Raw genomic sequence first — 24,011 nt, 5'->3', positions numbered from 1 at the left:
AATCAACATTCACAATCACATTAAATACAAAAGTAATTGCCAGTAAGTAGAGATAGGTTGAATCTAAAATCATACCATGACCTTCTAGAACATTACTTTAATGACTTACTCTTAACAATAGCTTCATGTATATGGCCAAGATTTAAACATGTTGGATGTGTAGCCTGAAAGCTGCCAAAATTAGTAATGCCAAAACCTATTATCTTCAATTGCTAAGTGTAAGTATTTGCAAATTAACTGTTCCATGATACTCATAAACTCTGTATTTACTCAGACTTTTGACAAAAGTCTAAGTGTTTGGTAATCTCTTTCATTTGTATTAGATTCCTCAGTCTTTGTGCAGTGAGAGATGTATGCCAGGGTTCAGGAAAGCTGCCCAGGAGGGCAAGGCTGTCTGCTGCTATGACTGCATTCCTTGTATGGACAATGAGATTTCCAATGAGACAGGTAAGTACAGATTTACTGAGAACTTTCCATTTTGTTCTCAGGTGTCTGCAATACCTAAGCAAATGAAAAAGAACTGAAGAGATTAGAAATTTAAACATTTCTCTTACTTTTATTTCCCTTTGAAAGGACATAATGTAGAAAATTATACCATTCTTGATTTACATTGTTGTTTCATTGCAGGCATTGTTCCGTGAAGAGATCTATGTTGCCCATAAATTAACACTCCATTTCATTTTATCATAAACGCAGTGTTTTGAGCAACAATCCATACTCAGTTACATGTAGGATCCTCTTAAAGCTTGGATTTCTAATATGTTCTTTATGATTGTTATCAGGACAGGGGTTTTATGTTTTTGGTTTTCTTTTTTTTTTTTTTAACCTAGCTGGAGAATTAGGTTTGCTTTTCCCAGTACATATATTTTATCTTCATCATAGCTAAATTTCTTTTATTTTACTGTATATAGACTGCTTCATAACATTGGTTATTTTTATATATTTTCTCCCCTTTATTAAATAGATTTTTATTCACATGATGAATACACTTTCCCTCCCTCCACTTCTCCCAGTTCATCAATACCTACTCTATCTTGAGAGATCCACCCCTTATCTGTATCTTAAAAGGAAAAAAAGGCTCTAAGTGATACCAACAAAATTCATCAAAATAAAATATACAATAAAACAAAAGCCATCATGTTAATTTTGTAGAAGACAAGGCAACAGAAAAATAAAACCTCAGTAGAGTGTACAAGAATTGGAGACTCATTTGTTAATACATTCAGTAGCACCAGCCAAGGACAATACAGGCGGTAAACTTTAAACCCCTACCCAGATCTAGCCAATGGACAGAACATTCTCCACAGTAGAGTGGAGAGTGGGATATTGCTTTCTCACATACTCTGGTGCCTCACCTTTGACCATGTCCCCTGGAGGGGGAGACCTGGTGGCACTCAGAGGAAGGACAGCAGGTTACCAAGAAGAGACTTGATACCCTATGAGCATATACAGGGGGAGGAAAGCCCCCTCAGGAACAGTCATAGGGGAGGGGAATAAGGAGAAAAGAGGAGGGAGGGAAGAATGGGAGGATACAAGGGATGGGATAACCATTGAGATGTAACAAGAATAAATTAATAAAGGAAAAAAAAGAAAAAAGTACAAAACTGAAAGCTATGATATATGCAGATGTTCTAGTGCAGATCTATGTGGGCCTAGTGAATCCTTCTCTGTGTATTCATATAAGCATTACTTGGTTGTTAATTAGAGCCTTGTTCTTCTGGTATTTGTTGCCTTGGTCCCTTCCTCATTCTGCCCCATCTCCTATGGGGTTCCCTATGCTCTGAGTGAGTGTATAGATGAAAACATCTCACTTGGATCTGTTTTCTATCTCCCTTCATTCCTCCCCCCTCTCTTCCTCCCTCCCCCTTCCTTCACCTCCCTCTGTCTCTGCTCTCTCTGTGTCTCTGTCTCTCTGTGAATAATGTCTAGATATGGGTCACTGTATTTGTTTCCTTCCGTTGCAAGAGTAAACAAGGAAGCCTCCATTACGATGGCTGGATAAGGCACTGATCACGAGTCATTTCATGTTCATGAGACCAGTAGTGTAGGTGCTATCCAATGTCTATGATCTGTTACTTCAGTCTTGGTTACTCAAGCAATGTCATGAATCGGTACTCTCTCATTGAGTGGGCCTTGCATAAAATCAGACATTTGTTGGTTGCTCTCTCAAAATTTATGTTACCATTACACTACCTTGGTTGGCAGGCAGGATTAAATGTATTTCATAAATTATGTGGTTGGTTTGGTGTCTACCCCTTTTTCATATGCTACAGCTCTTTCTGTGTCATAGACATGAAACATGAGGTTGAAGGTTACATATAGCATGATTTTGGCATCTCCATGATAACAGGTTGTTGTGTTATGTTGCATCTCAGAAGTGTGGCTTTCTGTCAGTTTATGCAGAACAACCAAAATTCTTGGCAACAGTCTGGATTATTTGGGGATTTTAATGGAACTATTGTAGCCAAGAACCCAAATTCATGAAATCCAGTACTGATATTCAAAGCTTCATTTGTTGACAACAGACAGCTTTTGGATTTCAGTCTTCATCGTTGTTTATAGACTTCATTATCATCACTTTCATATATCATAGGACATTTCCATGGCTCTATAAGTTCTTATTGCCCCTCGAGTTCCCTTCATTTGTAGCTTTCTTTGTCGTTATTCCCTCCCTCAGTTCCTTCTCACCTAATCTTCCTACCTATTCTTCCTATTTTCAACCCCAGCTCCAGTTCACCCATAAATTTTATTCTATTTCCCCTCCTATGCAGATTCATATAACCTCCCATGTCTTCCTCTATTCCAAATCCTTCTGTGTCTAAACAGTGTAGCTTTGCTATTGTTTATTTAACAATGACTATACAGATATAATCAAGTGCATATAATATTTATCTCTCTGGGTCTGGCTTACTGCGCTCAGGATAATTTTTTCTACTTTCATCCATTTGCCTGAAAATGTCATGATGTCCTTTTAACTAGGGAGTAATAGTACTCCACCATTTAAATGTGTCATGTTTGCTTTACGCATTCTTATGCTGTTTCACGTTTGAGGATTTTATTAATACAGCAGCCATGAACATGTTTAGTCAAGTACCCTTGTGGTAAGATGAAGTATATTTTCAAGAGTGATAAAGCTAGGTATTGAGGGAAATTGATTTTCAAATTTATGAGAAAAATGTCATCCTGATTTCCATAGTAGCTAAACTAACCATCCACATCCACAATGGAGGAGCGTTCTCATTGCTCAATATCCTTACTAGCTTGGCTATCATTGTACTATTGCTTGTAAACATTCTGACAAGTACCAGTTGGAATCTCAAACTATTTTTAATTCATATGATATATTCTTAATATGGTTTCCCTCTCCAAACATCATTCATTCCTTTAGCACTTTGCCACCCATGCAAATCCATAACCTTATGTTCTCTCTTTCATTAGAATAAAATAGACATCTCAAAATAAGAACAGAATAAAATATGATAAAATAAAACCAAACACATCACAATAGAATAAAATAAAGAAAATTTGCAAGAAACACATACAGACATTGACACATACTTTTTCACATTCAGAAATCCTTTGTAACTCTAAAATATACATAAAGCTATGTAAAGTTTAAAAAATATTGCAAAGACAGGGCATTGTGAGAAAATGTATACTCCCTTAAATACCATATGTTCATTTTATACTGGCCGTGTGTTAATGGATATGGTGCTGGCATTTAACTTTGGTTTGATTTCACATTGGAAATCTACTTAAAAATAAATTACTCATATTCTAGCAATTACCATTTGGAGATAGCTTCTATGTTCAGGATAGGATTTGTGTCCACTTACGATCTCAGCAGTAGGCCCTTATCTTGCTTGTATGTGTCCAGGCCCTTTTTATACTGACAGACTCTCTGTGAGTTCATAGGTGTCTAAGACCTGTCCACAAGATTTTGTTTCCTTGGCATCTTCATTTTCACTGGATCTTACAAACTTTCTGATAGTTTTTGCTGAGTTTCTTAAGCCCCCAAACAAGGAATTTTACTGAGACACCCAATTTAAAGCAGTGTTTCATGGTCTTTCAGTCTCTGCACCTCGTCCAGTTATGTGTCTCAGTATTTATTCTCATTTACTGCTGCAGGAAACTTGTCTGATGAAGGTTGGAAAATTTCATCTATATGTATAAAAGAATGCCATTAGGACCTTATTTTATGGCTATGCTTCTTTTGTAGAACAGTACTATTTAGTTGTTTCTATGTCTATTGCCTATATAATCTCAGGTTTTGGGCTCCCCTGGCAGTTTCACGCATAGGTTACATGTCATTGACTGGGCCTTAATCCCAATAAGATAGCTGGCTATTTCCACAGGTTTGGTGCCACTATTTCACCAATGTTTTCTAAGGGCAGCTGAACATCATAAATTGCATTGTTTTAAGCCTTAGTGATGTTTTTCTTTGGTCCTTTAAGAATGTGCAGAGTATTGCTCAGTACTTTCAAAACTGGTCAGTAGTGGTGATGGCTCTAGATAGGCACCATTTTGACTTTTATATGTACACACTGAATAATGAGCTGTTGCTGTCAGCAACGGAGTCTGCAATCAGTTTGTGGAGAACAACAAGTAGCATTTTAAATAGCCTGGGTTGTTTGCAGATTCAAATGGAGTCCCTGAGCACAACTAATATATGCAACTTAATTGACAATGGAGGTTTCATTTGGTGGTGACAGATGTCTAGGCGGAGTTTGGCTTTTTCAGTTTTTGGTTATATCATCCTTTCAAATATGTATATATTTTATGTCACTTCTATTGTACTGGTTTTCTATACATCCCATCAAATGGCAATTAGTTTTAGATGTCCACCCTTATATTACCTTCTTTATTCCCCTTTTCTCTCCCTTTTTCTTTTGATATTACCATTCCAATATCGTTCACATCTACCCATAACTATGCATTCTGCTTCTGCTTCCTAAGGTGATCCTCTTCTCTCCCAGTCTCTTAAATTATAGCTAACCTCTGTGGCTAGATGGATTATAGCCTGCTTATCAATACATAACAAACAAGATTCTCATATAAATTAATTCATAGTATATTTGTCTTTTGGGGGTGTGATTATCTCACTCAGGATGATTTTTTTCTAGCTCCATTAATTTATCTTGAGACTTACACAGAATATTTAAGTTTCAATATTCTGCCCTCTCATAGGTCTAAGGCCGAGAGGGATCTACTTCTCCACTATATGGTCATGGGCTGTCAAGTCTCATCTTGGTAGCCTGCTTATTCTTTTTTTGAGTGCCATCAGGCCTCCCTAACAAGAGGAGGTGGTCAAATATGAGGCACCAGAGTTCAAAGTTGGAGGGATGGAGGAACAGGAGTATATAAGTGATGGGATAACAATTGAGTTGTAATCTGAATAAATGAATTAAATAATAAAAAAAGAAATTCAAAAAAAGAAAAAAGTTTCAGTATTCTCTTAATGAGATGAATTTCTTTCTCATTTTTCTGCTTTACTTGAGTCTAAACAGTAAAATCAATATCATGTGATCAGTCTCCAATACAAAAATGTTCATAAATCTGTCATGTGATATACATAATACTCACTTGGGAAGTAAGTGAAAAACATATTCATGATATCTCCCATTATTAAGAAAGTCATATTCTCTCATTATTTCCATGTATGTTAAATTGAATCTATAATCATGTTACTTCTGAAGTATCTGTAATGAACATCAAGTATACTGCTGATGATTTTCAAACATTTAAGAATGTAACAATAGTGATTGACTCAAATAATGTCAAAGGCATGATATATAACAGTAGCAATAGGTCATTTGTTATATACTACATAATTTAATGTGGAATCTAACCTTGTGACAACAAGGAAAAATAGCAGTCTTTTCATGTAACTTCATTATTGAATGTTAGTTGAATGATAAATAGGGATAGCTTTGTGTACTTGATATAGTCACAACTAAGCACAATGAAGTGGAAACATCACTAGTTCTTGGCAAGGATGTCCAAAATAGAAAAAAATATAAGAGTGAATTCAGGGCACATGAATCTAGTATGGTGCAAGTGAAACTAGATAACTTGAGAATAAAAGTTGTGGAAGGTTATTGAATAGAGAGAAAAATTAAACAAACTATAAATAACATGAAATTCACTAATCACATATTTTAGACATTGATGATTTTGTAAAAATATTTATGCCTTCCAAAAAACTGTTTTAAATGTAAATGTTTCAATTTAGATTTTGTCTTCATTAGTGTTAAAACTATGTTTATGAACAAAGATTATATTTCCCACATTCATGTTGAAATGTCAACTGGTGTTGTCATTGTGTTGGTCTTAAATAGAAGACCATTTTGTTTGGAGTTTTCTCCATGTCATTTCTTATTTAAAGTGATGCGTTGAAGTCACTCAATTTCACTGTGTCAAGGTAAACTTGTGGTTTTTGATCCAATAAATTTTCTTTTAACTAAATGGAAGCATCACATATGGATATATCTCTGTGTGAAATCTGGTTTTCATTTGAGGACCTCAGGTTTTGCTGAACAAAAGTGTTTATCTTATATTTTCATTTTTTGTTACTTTTTTTAAAATTTGAAATTATATTATATGTACATCATTGCACCCATCCTTTTTACATTATAAGTGCTTCCATAAACACTTCTTTGTGCTTCTTCAAATTTATTATTCCTTTTCATTTCATTTTTTCTTTTATTAAAAACAGTTCTTGTTTCATTCAGTATATCCTAATAATAGTTTTCCCTTTCTCTACTTCCAGTTTCTACCCACATCCCCTCATATATGGTTCAACTCCAGAGCTATATCTCACTAGAAAAGAACAGGTTTCTAAAAGAAATCATCCAAACAAAATCAAAATAAGTATAAGAAAAAACCACAATATCACACAGCAACCCAACAGAAGGAAAAGTGTTTCAAGAAGATGCAAAGAGTCAGAGACCCACTCATTATAATAGCCAGGAGTCTTATAATAATACCAAGCTAATAACAACAATACATATATAGAGGAGGTGAGGTATACTCATGTGTGCCTCATGCTTGCTGCTTCATTTTTTTGAGCTCATCTATGCCTTGCTTAGTTGAATCAGAGGGTATTTACCTGGTATCCTCCATTCCATCTCACACTTAAAATCTTTTCATCTTCTCCTCAGTGGGATTTCCTGAGCTCTGAAAGGATGTATTAGTAAAGACATTCAATTTACACTCTCTCTACAAAATTATATATATACTTATGGCTACCTGGACAGTCAACCAAGTTTCCTCTATGACCTTTGGGCCTCCATCTTCAGCCAACAGGACCAGAAGGTCTCATACACTTTGCTGTAAAGTAGGAGTTTTGAAGAACTATCCTACCTAGTCTAGGAATTATGGGAGAACATATTTACAAGCATCCTACTTCTCCAATGTTTGGGCAGTAGGTTTTCATCAGTTGAGAAAAGGACAGTTTATAGGCCAGTGACAAATTTTGCCACATTTGAATTAATTACCAGATTGAGGTTTTTCAGAGCCCATCTTCTTCTGAGGAGACTGAGGATCCTGCCAGGAGGTAAAGTGTCTCACTGTCACAATACTTTACTATTAAACATCTTAAATGCCATATTCTGTAGATCTCTGAAGTGTTTGAGGACCACCTATCTATATAAGGTAAAACTAAATAGACAAACAGTGCTTATTTCTAGACTCTTACTTTCTGATTAATTATGAAAACAGTATACAGGAGAATAAATGAAGCTTTTTTTTGGTAACAGCCAAACTAGTACCTGACATGACTTCAAGTACTGTTGTGACTGCATTTTAGAATATAATTATTTATAGATGACTGACTACTAACTTGTATTTTCTAAATATCATCAATAATTTACAATAATAGCTTTCAAAAGTTTAAGAGTTCATATTACATCTTTAAATGAGTTGTATATATACATACATATACTTTCAATAAGAGTTGATTCATATGTACAGTATGTTGTAGCAAATATAAGCTTAAATTTCTATTATCATTCAAATACCCATAAATATTTAAGACAGCAAAGACTTATTATTGCTCTCTTAAGATAAAAATAAATAAAAATAATATGCCCTGCCCTTTCTCTTTCCCCTGATAACACTAGATAAGGCAGAAAGCATGATAGAAGGAAGAGAGAGAAAGAAATATCTGAATTTTCATCCTTTTTGTTTATTTTCTTCCTCACCAATTCCATTAACCATGTATAACTAAAACCCCTATGTAACAACAAACATTTACAATATTCTGAACAATCAACAAACACCAACCCATCCTCTTTGGAAAGAGGGCATTGTGTTCTTTAGATTGCTTCCTGCTGTCTGGTAATGGTGGCAGCACTGGAAGCACTAAAAATTCTGGGATTCTGGCCATGTCCTGAGAAAGCTGTATTTTCCCCTAGTTTTCCAGTGGATTCAGGCCTATTAGTTGTAGTCTGTGAGTTTGGTCCTCCTGGGGATAGCTGCTTTATGTTCATTGTTGTATGATCTATTTGCTCTGAAAACACACATACTTTTAAATTTAACATTGTTGGACACTTCTGTATTAGCACTTACATGGAATTTGTTGTTTGCACAAATCAGCTGAGGAGGATTCTCTGTTCTACATTTGAACATAAATAAACTGTCTGTCAATCTTTATAGGTCATTATGGACTGCATAACCAAATTGTAATAGGATGTTATATATTTTCATTTATGACATATGTAGGAGTGGCATTTAATAATAAGTCATGAAGACCCTGTAGCCAAAAAGGTTCTTTGCCTACTGCAGAGACATCATATCTCAGCCAGTCTCCCAAGCTGTTACCATTTAAGGGAACCAGTATTCAAGTAACCTGTTTTGGTATTCTGGGTCTCTTCCTTAAACAGCTCTCATATCAAAGGCCAAAATTTTAAGTAGATTCTTGGTGGTCAAATCTAGTATTTGTTAATTTTGAAAGAATGTATAGCATTTTGTTTCCTATGGAAACAAATGTGTAGGCTCCTTGTCAATGCAATACATTTCCCTATTTCTGATGTTTACATATCTTCAAAGCATATTGGTCAATGTAATTCAGCACTCCTTTCAAAAAGCCCGTATATTTCAGCAGCTCTGCCTCTTGTCTCATGGATATTTTAAAAAATTTAAAGTTAGTAAAGCATTATATAATGTATCTCTGGAAGATCTCATATTCCTCTTCTATTTTTTTAGTGTCTCCTTTAATTATAGTTATATCATTCCACAATTATTGGCATATAGGATTGTAAGGTTTACATGTAACATGTTTTATGTTATAATATTTAAAATAATGTTTCATTTTACTATATACACATGCCAGAGCATTATCAGTTTTACTCTCTAAAAGAATCTCTAAAGATAGCCACCACTTCTAATATATGTGTAATTATAAATTCATCTTTTTCATAACTCAATACAGAAGCCCATTGGAATTTTGAATAGATATCAATTGAATCATAAGTATTCATTAATTTTCCAATTGCTGCAAAATGAAACACATCCATCTGCCAAGACCTTTTTAATAATGTCCGTGACTTGTCACAAGCTTATAGATTTTTTCTTTAAACTTATACTGTTACATGATGCATTTTATGAAAATTGAAAGCTTTGAATACATTCCATATTAATAGTTGATGTTTCTCCTTAGTTCCCAGTGCAAGTGGTTTTGGTGAGCCTGTATGAGAACAATATGGGTTAAACATAATGGATGACCTTTGTTTCAAATTATCATTTATAATTGTATAAAAATCAGAGTTAATTCTGAATCCTCTTGAATACAATCAGCAGTTTCTATATCCAAATAAATTCTTTCTGCTACTGAGATTCAGTAACTATATTAAGAAATTCCTTGATATCTAACAAAACCACAAAAATAACATATAGCTCTCATTTATGAACTGAAGCATATGGACTTCCCTCTTTTTTTTTTTTTTTAACAAATCAGCCTGGCATGCCTATGACCCTGGGAGACGTGATAGAAAAACTCCCAAAGAACCCTGCAATGGAATATCAGGTTCATCAGAGTAGAGGAAGTCACGTTCCATCAAAAGAGCTGGCAGGTAGCTCTGAATCCTCACTAGAGGGTTAGCCAAAACTTAGTCATGGAACGTGTTCTGAGGACCAGGCAAGAGTGCTACAACCTGAGCATACCTTGGTCACACATTTATATAGATAAATTAAGAAGCTGCTGTGGGAATTGGAAAGTTATGGTCTAAAAGAACAACAGGACTGTTTCAGATAATTTGCACAATTATAGCACCAAGAGTTTATGAAGTAAAGTTGGCATGCAATTGGTTCCTTAACTTTTTTGTTTGTGCCACCTTCTAACTTACCTGGCATGGGAGAAGGCTGTGGTGCACAGCTCTAGAATAGCACAAATCCCGACAACACATTGATATGTTTTCTCCCTAGACCATGTTTGACATTGCTTTTGAAATCACTAAATATACATGATTCATTTTTTTTAAAAAGAGAAAGCTCATATTAAATCTTTCCAGTCCTTTGCAATTATATGATTTTAAGTGGCCCAGTGTTTTCTTTGTTTCAAATAAGTTGAGTTTATGCCATGGGCTATCATTGTTTTTTTTTTATAATATTTTTAGAGCCTGTATTTATTGGGCTGCCAATTAAATTCCCCATAACCTTGTAGATTTCTTTCTTCTATAATTAATTCTCTTAGAGTAGATGAAAAATATTGTAAGTTTTCTATCAGTCTTGGATTGCAATTCTGTAATCTTGTCATGAGGTGACATCCTATGTTTAGATATAATTTCTCTGGGCTAGCTCGAGAAATTTCTTTATTCTGAATTTTAAAAGACCCTAACTTCTAGTCTCCTGCTTTTAATCTAGCATCCTATTTCTCCATCCTTTCCTTATCTAAATCTACTTTCTGTAAATGTGAGGGAGAATTATGAAGATATTTTCTCCTTTCTTCTTGATTCTGATAGTTCTTTGAGAGGATATAGAATATTGTGCTTACCAAACAAATCATCATTAGATCTATGCTGATAATTAAAATGAAACTATACAGAATAAAAATGCTCTCTGCTATAGTGCATTCCATTTTTTAGCACAGAAAATATTCTCTTTGTTTAATCTTGCTGACTCTCTTCTTTGGAAACTTCACTTTATTATATTCAAATTCAATATTTTGTTCTTTTTTTTATTAATTTATTCTTGTTACATCTCAATGGTTATCTCATCCCTTGTATCCTCCCATTCTTCCCTCTCTCCAATTTTCCTCTTATTCCCCTCCCCTATGACTGTTCCTGAGGGGGATTACCTCCCCCTGTATATGTTCATAGGGTATTAAGTCTCTTCTTGGTAACCTGCTGTCCTTCCTCTGAGTGCCACCAGGTCTCCCCCTCCAGGGGACATGGTCAAAGTTGAGGCACCAGAGTATGTGAGAAAGTAATATCCAACTCTCCACTCTATTGTGGAGAGTGTTCTGTCCTTTGGCTAGATCTGGGTAGGGGTTTAAGGTTTACTGCCTGTATTGTCCGTGGCTGGTGCCTTAGTTTGAGCGGGACCCCTGTGCCCAAATCTGCCTATCATAATGTTCTACTTGTAGGCTTCTAGGACCCTCTGGATCCTTCTACTTTGCCATTCTCCCATGCCTCTCTCATCTAGAGTCCCACTAGAATGTCCTCCCCTCTGTCTCAGTTCCCTGGTAAGTGAAGGCTTTCGTGGGACTTGCCCCTTGGGCTAATATGCAGATATAAATGAGTATATACCATTTGAGTCTTTCTGCTTCTGGGTTAACTCACTCATTATGATCATTTCTAGCTCAATCCATTTATCCACAAATTTCGGGAATTCCTTGTTTTTAATAGCTGAATAGTATTCCATAGTGTATATGTACCACAGTTTCTTTATCCATTCTTCTATTGAGGGGCACTTAGGTTGTTTCCATGTTCTGGCTATTATGAACATGGTTGAGCAAATTTTCTTGCTGTGTGCTGGTGCATCTTCTGGGTATATTCCAAGGAGTGGAATAGCTGGGTCTTGAGGAAGCCCTATTCCCATTTTTCTGAGATAGCACCAGATAGATTTCCAAAGTGGTTGTACTAGTTTGCATTCCAACCAGCAATGAAGGAGTGTTTCTCTCTCCCCACATTCTCGCCAGCATGTGGTATCGCTTGAATTTTTGATCTTAGCCATTCTGATGGGTGTAAGATGGAATCTCAGCATTGTTTTGATTTGCATTTCCCTGATGATTAAGGAGGTTGAGCATTTCTTTAAGTGTTTCTCAGCCATTTGATATTCCTCTGTTGAGAATTCTCTGTTTAGTTCCAAGCCCCATTTCTCAACTGGGTTATTTGGTTTGGTGGTGTTTAATTTCTTGAGTTCTTCATATATTTTGGATATTAGACGTTTGTCAGATGTAGGGTTGGTGAAGATCTTTTCCCAGTCTGTAGGCTGTCGCTTTGTTCTCTTGACAGTGTCTCCTGCCTTACAGAAACTTCTCAGCCTCATGAGGTCCCATTTATTAATTGTTGACATTAAGGCCTGGGCTGTTGGTGTTCTGTTCAGGAAGTTGTCTCCTGTGCCAATATGTTCCTGGCTCTTCCCCACTTTTTCTTCTAAGTGACTTAGTGTCTCTGGTTTTATGTTGAGGTCTTTAATCCACTTGGATTTGAGTTTTGTACAAGGTGACAAATATGGGTCCAGTTACATTTTTTTACACATAGACCTTCAGTTAGACCAGCACCATTTGTTGAAGATGCTATCCCTTTTCCATCGAATGGATTTGGCTTCTTTGTTGAAAATCAAGTGGCCATATATGTGTGAATTCATATCTGGGTCTTCGATTCGATTCCACTGATCAACCAGCCTGTTGCTGTGCCAGTACCATGCTGTTTTAATTACTATTGCTTTATAGTACAGTTTGAGATCAGGTATGGAGACTCCTCCAGAGCACCTTTTATTGTACAAGATTGTTTTAGCTATTCTGGGTTTTTTGTTTTTCCATATGAAGTTCAGAATTGAACTCTCAATGTCTTTAAAAATTTGTGTAGGTATTTTGATAGGGATTGCATTGAATCTGTAGATTGCTTTTGGTAGGATGGCCATTTTTATTATGTTAATTCTCCCGATCCATGAGCAAGGTAGATCCTTCCATCTTCTCATGTCATCTTCAATCTCTTTCTTTAGGGTTTTGAAATTTTTTTCAAACAGGTCCTTCACTTGCTTAGTAAGAGTAACTCCTAAGTACTTTATATTGCTTGTGGCTAATGTGAAGGGTGTAGTTTTCCTAATTTCTTCCTCTGCAAGCTTGTCATTTGTGTATGGGAACGCTACAGACTTTTTTGAGTTAATTTTGTATCCAGCCAATTTGCTGAAGATGTTTATCAGCTGTAGGAGTTCTCTGGTGGAATTTTGAGGGTCACTTATGTAGACTATCATATCATCTGCAAATAGGGATAATTTGACTTCCTCCTTTCCCATTTGAATACCCTTGATCTCCTTTTGTTGTCTTATTGCTCTGGCTAGAACTTTGAGTACTATATTGAAGATTTATGGAGAGAGTGGGCAGCCTTGCCTTGTTCCTGATTTTAGAAGAATTTCCTTGAGTATCTCACCGTTTACTTTGATTTTGGCTATTGGCTTCCTATATATAGCCTTTATTATGTTGAGGAAAGTGCCTTGTATTCCCGATCTCTCTAAAACTTTAAACATGAATGGGTGTTGGATTTTATCAAATGCTTTCTCTGCATCTAAAGAGATGATCATGTGGTTTTTTATTTTCAGTTTGTTTATGTGGTGGATTACATTGATGGATTTCCATATATTAAACCATCTCTGCATGACTGGAATGAAGCCTACTTGGTCATGATGAATGATATCTTTGATGTGCTCTTGTATTCTTTTTGCAAGTATTTTATTTAGTATTTTTGCATCGATGTTCATCAGAGAAATTGGTCTGAAATACTCTTTCTTTGTTGAGTCTTTGTGAGGTTTAGGTATCAATGAGACTATAGTCTCATAGAATGAGTTTGGTAATGTTCCATACCTTTCTATCTTTTGGAGTAGCTTGAAGAGTAACGGTATTAGCTCGCCCTTGAAGGTCTGGTAGAATTCTGCACTGAAACCATCTGGCCCTGGGCTTTTTTTGGTTGGGAGACTATCAATGATTACTTCAATTTCTGTAGGGGAAATGGGACTATTTATCAATATTTTGTTCTACAAACACCTGTGTTTATTTCATTGCTTTTTTTTGGCATTTAGAACTCTGTAAAATATTTCTACTTATTTTCCTTTTTCTGCTTTCAAGCTTTATATTTTTCTAGGCTTAAAATTCTCTAAACTTTGTCCTTTAGGGTCTGCCAACACTGAGCATATATTACCAGTTCTGAAGTCTGAAATTTTAGTTTCCCTGATTCTGCTCTACACTTGTATACTTTAATTTTGTCATCTACATCTCATGTCTGGAACTCAAGACTGCTTATCATGGTTATGCTGAATCATATATGTAAGCTTGGACTTTGGGCCCTTCATTAACTTAACCCAACTTCTTCAGGACTCTCTCTCTTTCTGTGAATTTCACTGCCCAGATGCCTGCTCTATTTCATCACTCTTGTCTTCTGCCTCCATCCATGTCTGCCTGATTCTCCTTTAAGCCCAAAATTATCTCCCTATTTCCTGGCCAACCCTTGGCTGACAGTTTTTCTATTATGCAAAAAGCCATATTCCTTATTCAGCTAGTAGGCTGGGGAAGGTCACCTTCCCTATTGTGGCTTGCCTTACTTTAAGGGACAGGTGAGGAGTGATATTCACATGTCATGTTTTCCAGGCATTGCAAGCTTCCAATGACAATGAAGGACACACTTCTTACAGCCAGAAAATAAAATTTTGTCAGTCACTTCAACAGGCTCCATGAGAGCACTAGTCAATTTCTCTATGTTCAATGACTTATATGGAAGTTGTACTTGTTCTTTAAGCTTCTGGAGAATGAGTATTTATTTTCTTTATATAAGCCTGTGTTATTTGAGGATTTCATGGGACCTTCTTGATTAAAAACTGAATTTGTTGCCACCCAATTACACCGATAGAGTCCTAGCCAGGTCACAAGAAAAGTACAGATGAAATTCCTTATTCTCCACTGCCACGAGTTATTATAGGATCACTATCAAAGATTCAAGGATGTTTCCAGATAAACACAAATGCCCACACCATTGCTAACAGCATCTACCAACACTATCTCTCCATTCTATCTTCATCCAGACTTGTTCCCTCCTGGTCCTTCCTTTACCTGCTTCTAGCCTACCGGTAAAATATATTCTATTCCCCCTTCCCAGGGAGATACAATCATTCCCAGTAGATAATGCAGCTTTCCCTAACCCAGCTCTTTCCAATCTGTGGGATACAATCCCTTTTGTGACTACAGAATTTTCTACAATGGTCAGCTAAGACCATCAGAAAAAAAGATATTTATATTACATTTCATAGCAGTAGCACAGTATATTAATGAGTCACTGCATTAAGAAATTTAAGAACAACTGACCTAACCTCTCTGAGTCAATATATTGTAGCTTGGTTATCATTTACTTAAGAGATGATATCCACTTATAAGCGATATATGCCATAGTTGTCTTTAAGCATCTGAGTTATCACACGCACAATGATTTTTTTCTAGTTCTATCCATTTGCCATAATATTTCATGATGTCCTTGTTTTTGATAGCTGAATAGTATTCCATTGTGTAGATGTACCACAGTTTCCTCATCCATTGTTGGGGTGAAGTTCATCTGGGTTGTTTCCAGTTTCTGGCTATTATTAATAACACCTATATGAGCATAGTTGAAGAAATGTCCTTGATGTATGGTGGACTATCATGTGGACATATGCCCAGGAGTGGTATAACTGAGTCTTGAGGCAGAGCTGTTCTCAATTTTCTGAGAAAGCCACAAGTTGGTTCCAAAAGTGGTTGTACAAGTTTGCACTCCCACCATCAATGAAGGAGTAGTCCCCTTTCCACATCCTTAACAGTATGTGTTATCTCTTCTGGTTTTGATCTTAGCCATTCTGATAGGAATCTCAGGGTTGTTTTGATTTGAATTTTCAGATGGCTAAGGATGTTAAGCATTCAGTATTCCTCTGTTGAGAATTGTCTGTTTAGTGCTGTACCCCACTTTTAATTGGATTATTGGGTTTGCTGTTGTTTAATTTTGAGAGGTCTTTTTATATTTTGGATATTAGCCCTCTGTCAGATAGTGGATAACACTGATGGATTTCTGTATATTGATGCACTCCTGCATGGCTGGAATGAAGCTTACTTGGCCAGGGTGGATGATATTTTTTATGTGTTCTTGGATTCAGTTTGTGAGTATTTTATTGAGTATTTTTGCATCAATGTTCATAAGGGAAATTCATCTGAAATTGTCTTTCATTGCTTGATTGATGTGTGCTTTAGATATCCAGGTGACTGTAGCCTCATAGAATCAGTTTTATAATGTGTCTTATCTTTTTATTTTGTGGAATATTTATAAGTGTATTGGTATTAGTCCTTCTTTGAAGGTCTGGTGGAATTTTGTACTGAATCCATCTGTCTTAGGGCTATTTTGATTGGGAGACTTTTGACAACTGCATCTATTTCCTTGGGGAATATAGTGTGAGAACTGGACAAGGGCTAGCTTCCTTGAGTAGAAGTTCCCTCCCTGCCCTATGGTTAATCAGATTGAAGTCAACTTCCCTGGCAGCTAGACAAGGGGCTCACTTCCCTGAGATCCAAACAAAAGCTCACCTTATCAGATTAGGGCCATCTTCTCCTTTTCCAATTGTGTGGGAGACCCACAGTGTAACAGCCACAGCAGATGAAAAATTTAGATAAGAGTCCCACTGCAGCATGACTCAAAGCTCCTCTGCCTTGTAGCTTATCAGTTAAGGACACTTCTCCTATACCACTTACCCAATCATTTCACACCAAGGCTGGGAAAGTCCCACTGTGGTTTCTGCCTTTTTAAACACTATATTCTAAGGAATCAAAGTCGCCCACCTTCCTCATCCTCTGGGGAATAGACAGTCCTTGCTCTGGAGCTCAATCACTAAACAAGACCCTGTGTACATTGCATCTGGCTGGTCTCTTATAGTCTGTGGAGATTTCATGACTTGGGCATTTCAACAGTGCTATTTAATTTGTTTTTACCTTGTCTTGAATCAAATTTGGTAAGTGGAATCTGTCAAGAAAATTGTCCATTTAATTTAGATTTTCAAATGTTGTGCCATATAGGCTTTTGAAGTTAGACCTAATGATTCTTAGGGTTTACTCTGTTTCTGTTGTTAATTCCCCCTGTTCATTCTGATATGGTTACTTTGGATAGTGTCTCTCTGCTTTTAGTTTTTCTATCATGTTGATTTCCTCAATGAACTGGCTCTTGGTTTCATTGATTCTTTGAATTGTTCTTTTTGTTTCTAATTTGTTGATTTCAGCCACACGTTTCATTATTTCCAGCCTTCTACTCCTCTTGGTTGTGTCTGATTCATTTTCTTCTATAGCTTCCAGGTGTGCTGATAAATTGGTCTCATGAGGTATCTTCAATATCTTTATGAAAGCACATAGTTCTTTGAACTTTCTTCTTAGCATAGGAAGCATCTTGTGTCCTATAAGTTTAGGTATGCTGTTTGTTTTTTTCATTGAACTTCAGCAAGTCTTTAATTTCTTTATTTATTTTCCCTATTGTTATTCAGTAGATATTTGTTCCATTTCAATGTATGTGTAGGCTTTCTGTTACTTCTGTTGTTGTTGAAGTTCAGCTTTAGTCCATGGTGGTCTGATTAGATACAAGGGATCATATCAGTCTTCTTGTATCTGGTGAGACATGTTTTGTGCCTTAGTATATTGTCAGTTTTGGAGAAGATTCCATGAGATGCTCTGAAGAAGGTGCGTTCGGGTGAAATGTTTTGCTGGTGTCTGTTAGGTCCATTTGATTCATGACATCTGTTAGAGTCATAATTTTCTGTTTATTTATTTGTTTTATGTATGTATGTATGTATGTATGTATGTATGTATGTATTTGCAAGAATAGAGTTTTGGAGTCCCCCACTATTAATGTTTGGAGATCAATGTATGGTAGAGTTTATCAGTGTTTAATTTCCAAAGGTCTTTGCTTTTTCATTTGGAGCAATGCCATCATGCTGGACTTTTGCTTTGATGAGTATGACATGTCCTTCCTCATCTCTTCAAATTAAATTTGGTTCAAAGTCTATTTTATTACATATTAAAATGTCTGCTACAACTTGGTTCTTAGATCTGTTTGCTTGAAAAAACTTTTTCTAGCCCTTTACTCTCAGGTAATCTCTACCTTTGTGTTAAGGTGTGTTTCTTGCATTAGCAAGATGATCCTCTTCATGCATCCACTTTGTTAGTCTGTGTCTTTTTATTAGAGACTTGAGTCCATTGACGTTGGGTGATATTAATGACCTGTGATTGTTAGTTCCTTTTTTGATGTTGATTGTGGTGGTGTGTTTGTTCTCTTGTCTTCTTTAAGTGAATTTATTTATATTCTCTGTTTTATTCAGTGTAGTTAACCTTCTTGAATAAGAGTTTTCCTTCTAGTACCTTATGTAAGGCTAGGTTTATGCAGAGATATTGTTATATTTTGGTTTGCTTGTGGAATATCTTGTTTTTTCCATATATGGTGATAGAAAGTTTTCCTATGTACAGTAGTTTGGATTGGCATCTGTGGTCTCTCAGGGATTTCAAGACATCTGCTGAAGCCCTTCTGTCTTTTATGTTTTCTGGCAAGAAATCAGGTATGATTCTGATAGGTTTATGATTACATGTTACTTGGCCTTTTTCTCTTGCAGATTTTAATATTTTTCTTTGGCCTGTACATTTAGTGTTTTGGTTATTATGAAGTGAGAAGTTCTTTATTTCTCGTCTAATCTACATGTTTTTTTGTAGGCCTCTTGTATGCTTATAGTCACTTCTTTCTTTTGACTCAAGAATTTTTCTTAAATGGTGTGTTGAAAATATTTTCTTGGCCTTGGAGCCAGGAATCTTCTCTTTCTTCTTTTCCTATCATTCTTAGCACTGTTCTTTTTAGGATGGCTTTGATTTCTTGGATGTTTTGTGTCACACATTTTTTAGGTTTAATAAATTCCTTGAAAGATTATTCAATTTTTAAAAAATTTTATCTTCTATACTAGAGAAATTTCTCCATCTCTTGTGTTCTGTTGGTGACACTCACCTTGTAGTTCCTCTTTTCTTCTTTAAGTTCTTCCTTTGCATGATTTCCTCAGTTTGTGCTTTTTAAATTTTTTCATTTCCATATTCAGATCTTTAATCATTTTTATTCATTTCCCTCTAGTGTTTGCTTCTATTTTCCTGTATTTCATGGAGTGATTTATTCATTACTACTTTTAAAGCCTCAATCTGTTTGCTTGTATCTTCCTGTGTTCCTTTAAGGGCTTCCTTTAAAAAAGCCATGATTATCTTCTTTAGAATAGTTTTAATGTCACTTTGCTATGTTTCAGTTTCATTATTGTATGCAGGGTTGGTTGCAAGTGGATAACTGGTTTCTAAAGATCCCATGTTGTTCTTGCTTTTGTTGATTTTGTTTTTAAGATGGTGCTTAGCCATCTGGTTGTGTCTTGCACTGGCTGGTTGTTCTTGGTTCCTGCTGGAGTTCTTGGGGATTTAGAAAGATCCCTGGGCAAGAAGCCAGATGTTCCTGCAGGAGCACTCCTGGGGTTGTTGGATATGCTCCCTGAATGGCAGTTGGCTTTCAGGGAATTGCTTGTATCTCTCCACTGATATATGATCCTCAGGACAAAGTGGACTCATGGGGATTTCTCTTGTCAGGTGAATTCCTGGAGTTAGCCACCCTGCACTGGCTCTCTTGCTCTGAGATTAATGAGCTTCTGCTGCGAAGATACTGTGCTAAGACATTGTGTTTGTTGTGTTCCACAAGCCCAGAGTACTTGTGAGCCCAGAAATCTGGGTGTTCTCCATTGGGAGACAGGATGCCTTTTGGAGCAGAAGCAGGGGCTATCTCTGTGGATCCTTGTCATGATGGGTTTCAAGGTTGGAGCCAGGTACATTGGTATTTCGAAGGTATCCACCCACAGGAAGGTGGGAGTATGTGGATGGCTGTAGACTGAGACTGCTTCCCAGAAAATGGGGGACTTTCCCCAGGATTAGATTGGTGACCTGATGTTGGACTCACTCACTGATGTGGGCTTTCCTTTCACATTGGGAACACTGAAATGGAGTTGTTCATTCCAAGATCACTGCTATTCTTCTAGTCCCACACCATGTGAGATTGGTGCTGCCATCTTAGATATCATCTCCTCTTCAAAGTAGTTTTGATTTGCATTACATTTCTGGGTGTCTAAGAATTTTGAACATTTAAAAATAGTTTTTCTTAAACTCCATTTGTGAATCTTGTATTTTACATTCTCTGTTTATATCTGTCCACCATTTTTTATATATAGTTTCCTAAATTCCTAATATACTCTGTGCATTAGTGGTCTTTCAGATATGGAGTTTGCAAAAATAATTTCTCATCCTCCAGAAAGGTACTTTGTCTAAATTACTGTGTCTATTGAGTTATATTTTTTCAGTTCCATGAGACTTCATTTATCAATTGTTTACCTTAGTGCCTTTACTCTCAGAGTTGTGTTCGGAAAAGATTCACTTTTACCAATGCATTCAAAGCTTTTTGCAACATTATTTTCTTTTAGACTAGTTGATATAGTAGTTTTCTTGTGGTGTCATTGGACTCTGTGGCTCCTTCAGTCCTTCCTCCCACTCTTCCACAAGATTCCTCAAGTTCCATATAATTTTCAGTTGTGCATATCTGCATCAGTTTCCATCTATTGCTGGGTGAAGCCTCTCTGACAGCTATGCTAAATCCTGGCTGCAAGAATAAAAGAATATCATTAACATTGTCATAGTTCCAAAAGTTGTGCTGCACCTTTTGCCCCTAACCATCTTGTAGTCAGGATAAACTATGGGTCTAAAGTTTGCTCAACTATTTTTATGTTTTTTTACGAGAAATATCTATGTATAAGTGTCTATTAATCACAAAGTTAGGATAACCATACTACAAACTACAATGCACAAGAAGCTAAGTAACAAATAGGACCCAGGGTGGAATGCTGGAATCTAGCAAAGAAGGAGAAATAGATAAAATATCATGGGTCAATGGAAGAAGGGGGCTGGGCTGGGATAGGCATCCAAATATGAGGGATAAGATTGGGAAAGATAGAGGGAAAAAGTACTGGGAGAGGCCACTGTATTAGTGGTGGTGGGGCAAGTCTTGGATGAACTAGAAACCTAGGACAATGGAAACTCCCACAAATATATGAGAGTAGCCTTAGCTTAAACTCCTAGTAATGGAGGATATGAAGACTGAATAGTTCATCTCCTGTAACCAGACATGATTTCTAATAGATGTATTGAAACATCAGCCTGAGAATGTATCTTCTTTTATATTAAGGTCTTTAATACAATGGGAGTTTAGTTTTTTGTAAGGTGGTGAGTATAGACATATGTGCATATTTCTCCACTTATAAATCCAGTTGTACCACTACCATTTGATAAAGATGTTACTATTTCAGTATGTATTGTTGGACTCTTTATCATATGTGTTTGAATTTCTATCTGTGTTTGCAATTCAATTCCATTGACCAACCAGTCTCTTTTTTATGTCAATACCATCCAGTTTTTATTACTCTCAGTGTTACAACTTGCAATCAGAGATATTGGTACCTCCAGCAGTTTCTTATTGTTTAAGATTGCTTTGGGTATCCTGGATTTTTTATTTTTACATATGAAGTTGAGAGTCCCTTCAAGTTCTGTAAAATACTTTGTTGGAATTTTAAGGGGAATTTATTGAATCTGTGTAAGCTTTTGTTAAGATGGTTGTTTTTGCTTTGTTAATCCCATCGATATATGAGCACAGAAGAATTTTCAGTCTCCTCATACCTTCTTCAATTTCTTTCTTCAAATACTTATGTGTTTTCGTACAGAAAGTTTAGTTGATATTCAACTTTAATGAGTGCTAGCTGTATAATATTAAGGGGACTATTTTGATATTGCTTTATCTGTTAAGACTTGTTTCATGCCTATGTATGTTGTCAATTTTGTATGAAGTTCCATGAAGTGCTGTGAAAAGGTTTATTCTTTTGTGTTTGGGTGAAGTGATCTGTAGATATGTTAGGCCCTTTTGTTTAAAATGTCTATTAGCACAAATATTTCTCTGTTTAGCTTTTGTCTGGATGACCTGTTATTGGTGAGAGTGGGGTACTGAGACATCCCAGTATCAGTTGTGTGAGTGTCAATATTTGATTTAAGCTATAGTAATGATTCTTTTACAAACTTGGAGCTCTTGTATTTTGTCATAATTGTTAAGAATCAAAATGTCACCTGATGAGTACTTTTTTAAGGTATAGCATCTTTTTTCATTTCTTTTGAAATTTCATATGGGTTCATAACTTCAGGTACGAAACCCTATTTCAAAATATACCTCTTCCCTGTACTTTTTCTAATAGGTAGGCTCACAAATATATTCAGTATCCACAGATGAAAAGTACTTCAGTCATGAATACAAGATTCTATACAGTTTTCTGTTAGTAACTATATTTTGAACTCATACTTAAATCAAATTAAGATGAATGCATTCATGAACAAAGTTAAAATTCCAAAATACCACTGACTGAGTCTTGTAGAATAAGCAAAACCTTAGGCTGAGTAACAACACAATGGGAAAGAGAACACCAGAGAACTTATTCACACTCACCCTAATTTCTGAACAGATATGCCTCAGTGTTTGAAATGTCCAGAAAGTCATTATGCAAACTTAAAGAATAACCACTGCCTACAGAAATCTGTGAGCTTTTTGGCCTATGAAGACCCCTTGGGCATGGCTGTAATAACCACAGCACTGTGCTTCTCTGTACTCACAGCTGTGGTTCTTGTAATCTTCCTGAAGCACAGAAACACACCCATTGTCAAGGCAAATAATCGGGCTCTCAGTTACATCCTGCTACTGACACTCATCCTCTGTTTCCTCAGTTCCTTGCTCTTCATTGGCCAGCCTACCACCGCCACCTGCATCTTGCAGCAGACAGCATTTGGAATTTTGTTCACTGTGGCTCTCTCCACAGTGTTGGCCAAAGTTATCACAGTGGTTATTGCATTTAATGTCACTGTTTCTGGAATAATGGTGAGGTGGTTAATGGTATCAAGGGCCCCTAATTTCATCATTCCCATCTGCACAATGATCCAACTTGTTCTCTGTGGAATCTGGCTGGTCACCTCTCCACCCTTTGTGGATCAAGATATTCATGCGGAACATGGCCACATCATCGTTGTGTGCAACAAGGGTTCAGCAGTTGCCTTCTACTGTGTCCTGGGATACCTCTGCTCTTTGGCACTTGTGACCTGTATCATGGCCTTCTTCTCCAGGAATCTGCCTGACACATTCAATGAAGCCAAATTTCTGTCATTCAGCATGCAGGTATTCTTCTGTGTCTGGGTCACATTCCTTCCTGTCTACCATAGCACCACAGGGAAAGTCATGGTGGCAATGGAAGTCTTTTGTATCTTGGCTTCCAGTACTGCACTCCTTGGCTTGATTTTTGCCCCAAAGTGCTACATTATTTTGTTAAGGCCAGATAAGAACTCCTTTCTTGACATCAGACAAAAAACCCATTCAAGAAAGAATATTCATTTATAATTTAGTTCAAAATTGTTAGTAAATAAAATACAATTTCTGATACTAGTAGCATATTATTTTACATATGTTATTCAGGTATAATATTATATGATTCCGTGTGTTCATTTTGCCAGTCTTTTGCACTGGAACCATTATTTTTATTTTATGCTTGTGATTCATGTCATTCTTTTTTCAGTAAAAGTTCTTCTTTTATGTTTTTAAGACCCTATGGATCTCAAACTTTTGCACAAGCCAAGAACAATATGTGCCGTAAACTTTGAACCCCTACCCAGATCTAGCCAATGAACAGGACATTCTTCACAATTGAGCAGAGAGTGG

The 24,011-nt window shown here is 36.3% G+C and overlaps 1 protein-coding gene across 1 annotated transcript in view; it reads left to right on the top strand.

Annotated features, from left to right (window-relative positions):
* Positions 1–23,693, top strand: part of LOC311592013 (vomeronasal type-2 receptor 116-like) — a gene marked incomplete at both ends in the record, with an annotated part of 41,421 nt that extends 17,728 nt beyond the window's left edge. Inside the window, 2 exons of the mRNA XM_084771934.1 lie at positions 324–447; positions 22,771–23,693. Coding sequence (XP_084628060.1) covers positions 324–447; positions 22,771–23,693 — 1,047 coding nt within the window. The remainder of the gene's footprint in view (positions 1–323; positions 448–22,770) is intronic.
* Positions 23,694–24,011: the final 318 nt, after the last annotated feature.

This window comes from Acomys minous, assembly GCF_964271855.1.
Source record: "Acomys minous genome assembly, chromosome: 2".
Taxonomy (NCBI): domain Eukaryota; kingdom Metazoa; phylum Chordata; class Mammalia; order Rodentia; family Muridae; genus Acomys; species Acomys minous.
Note: the sequence above shows the minus strand (reverse complement) of the source record. Positions and strands in the feature narration are given on the sequence as shown.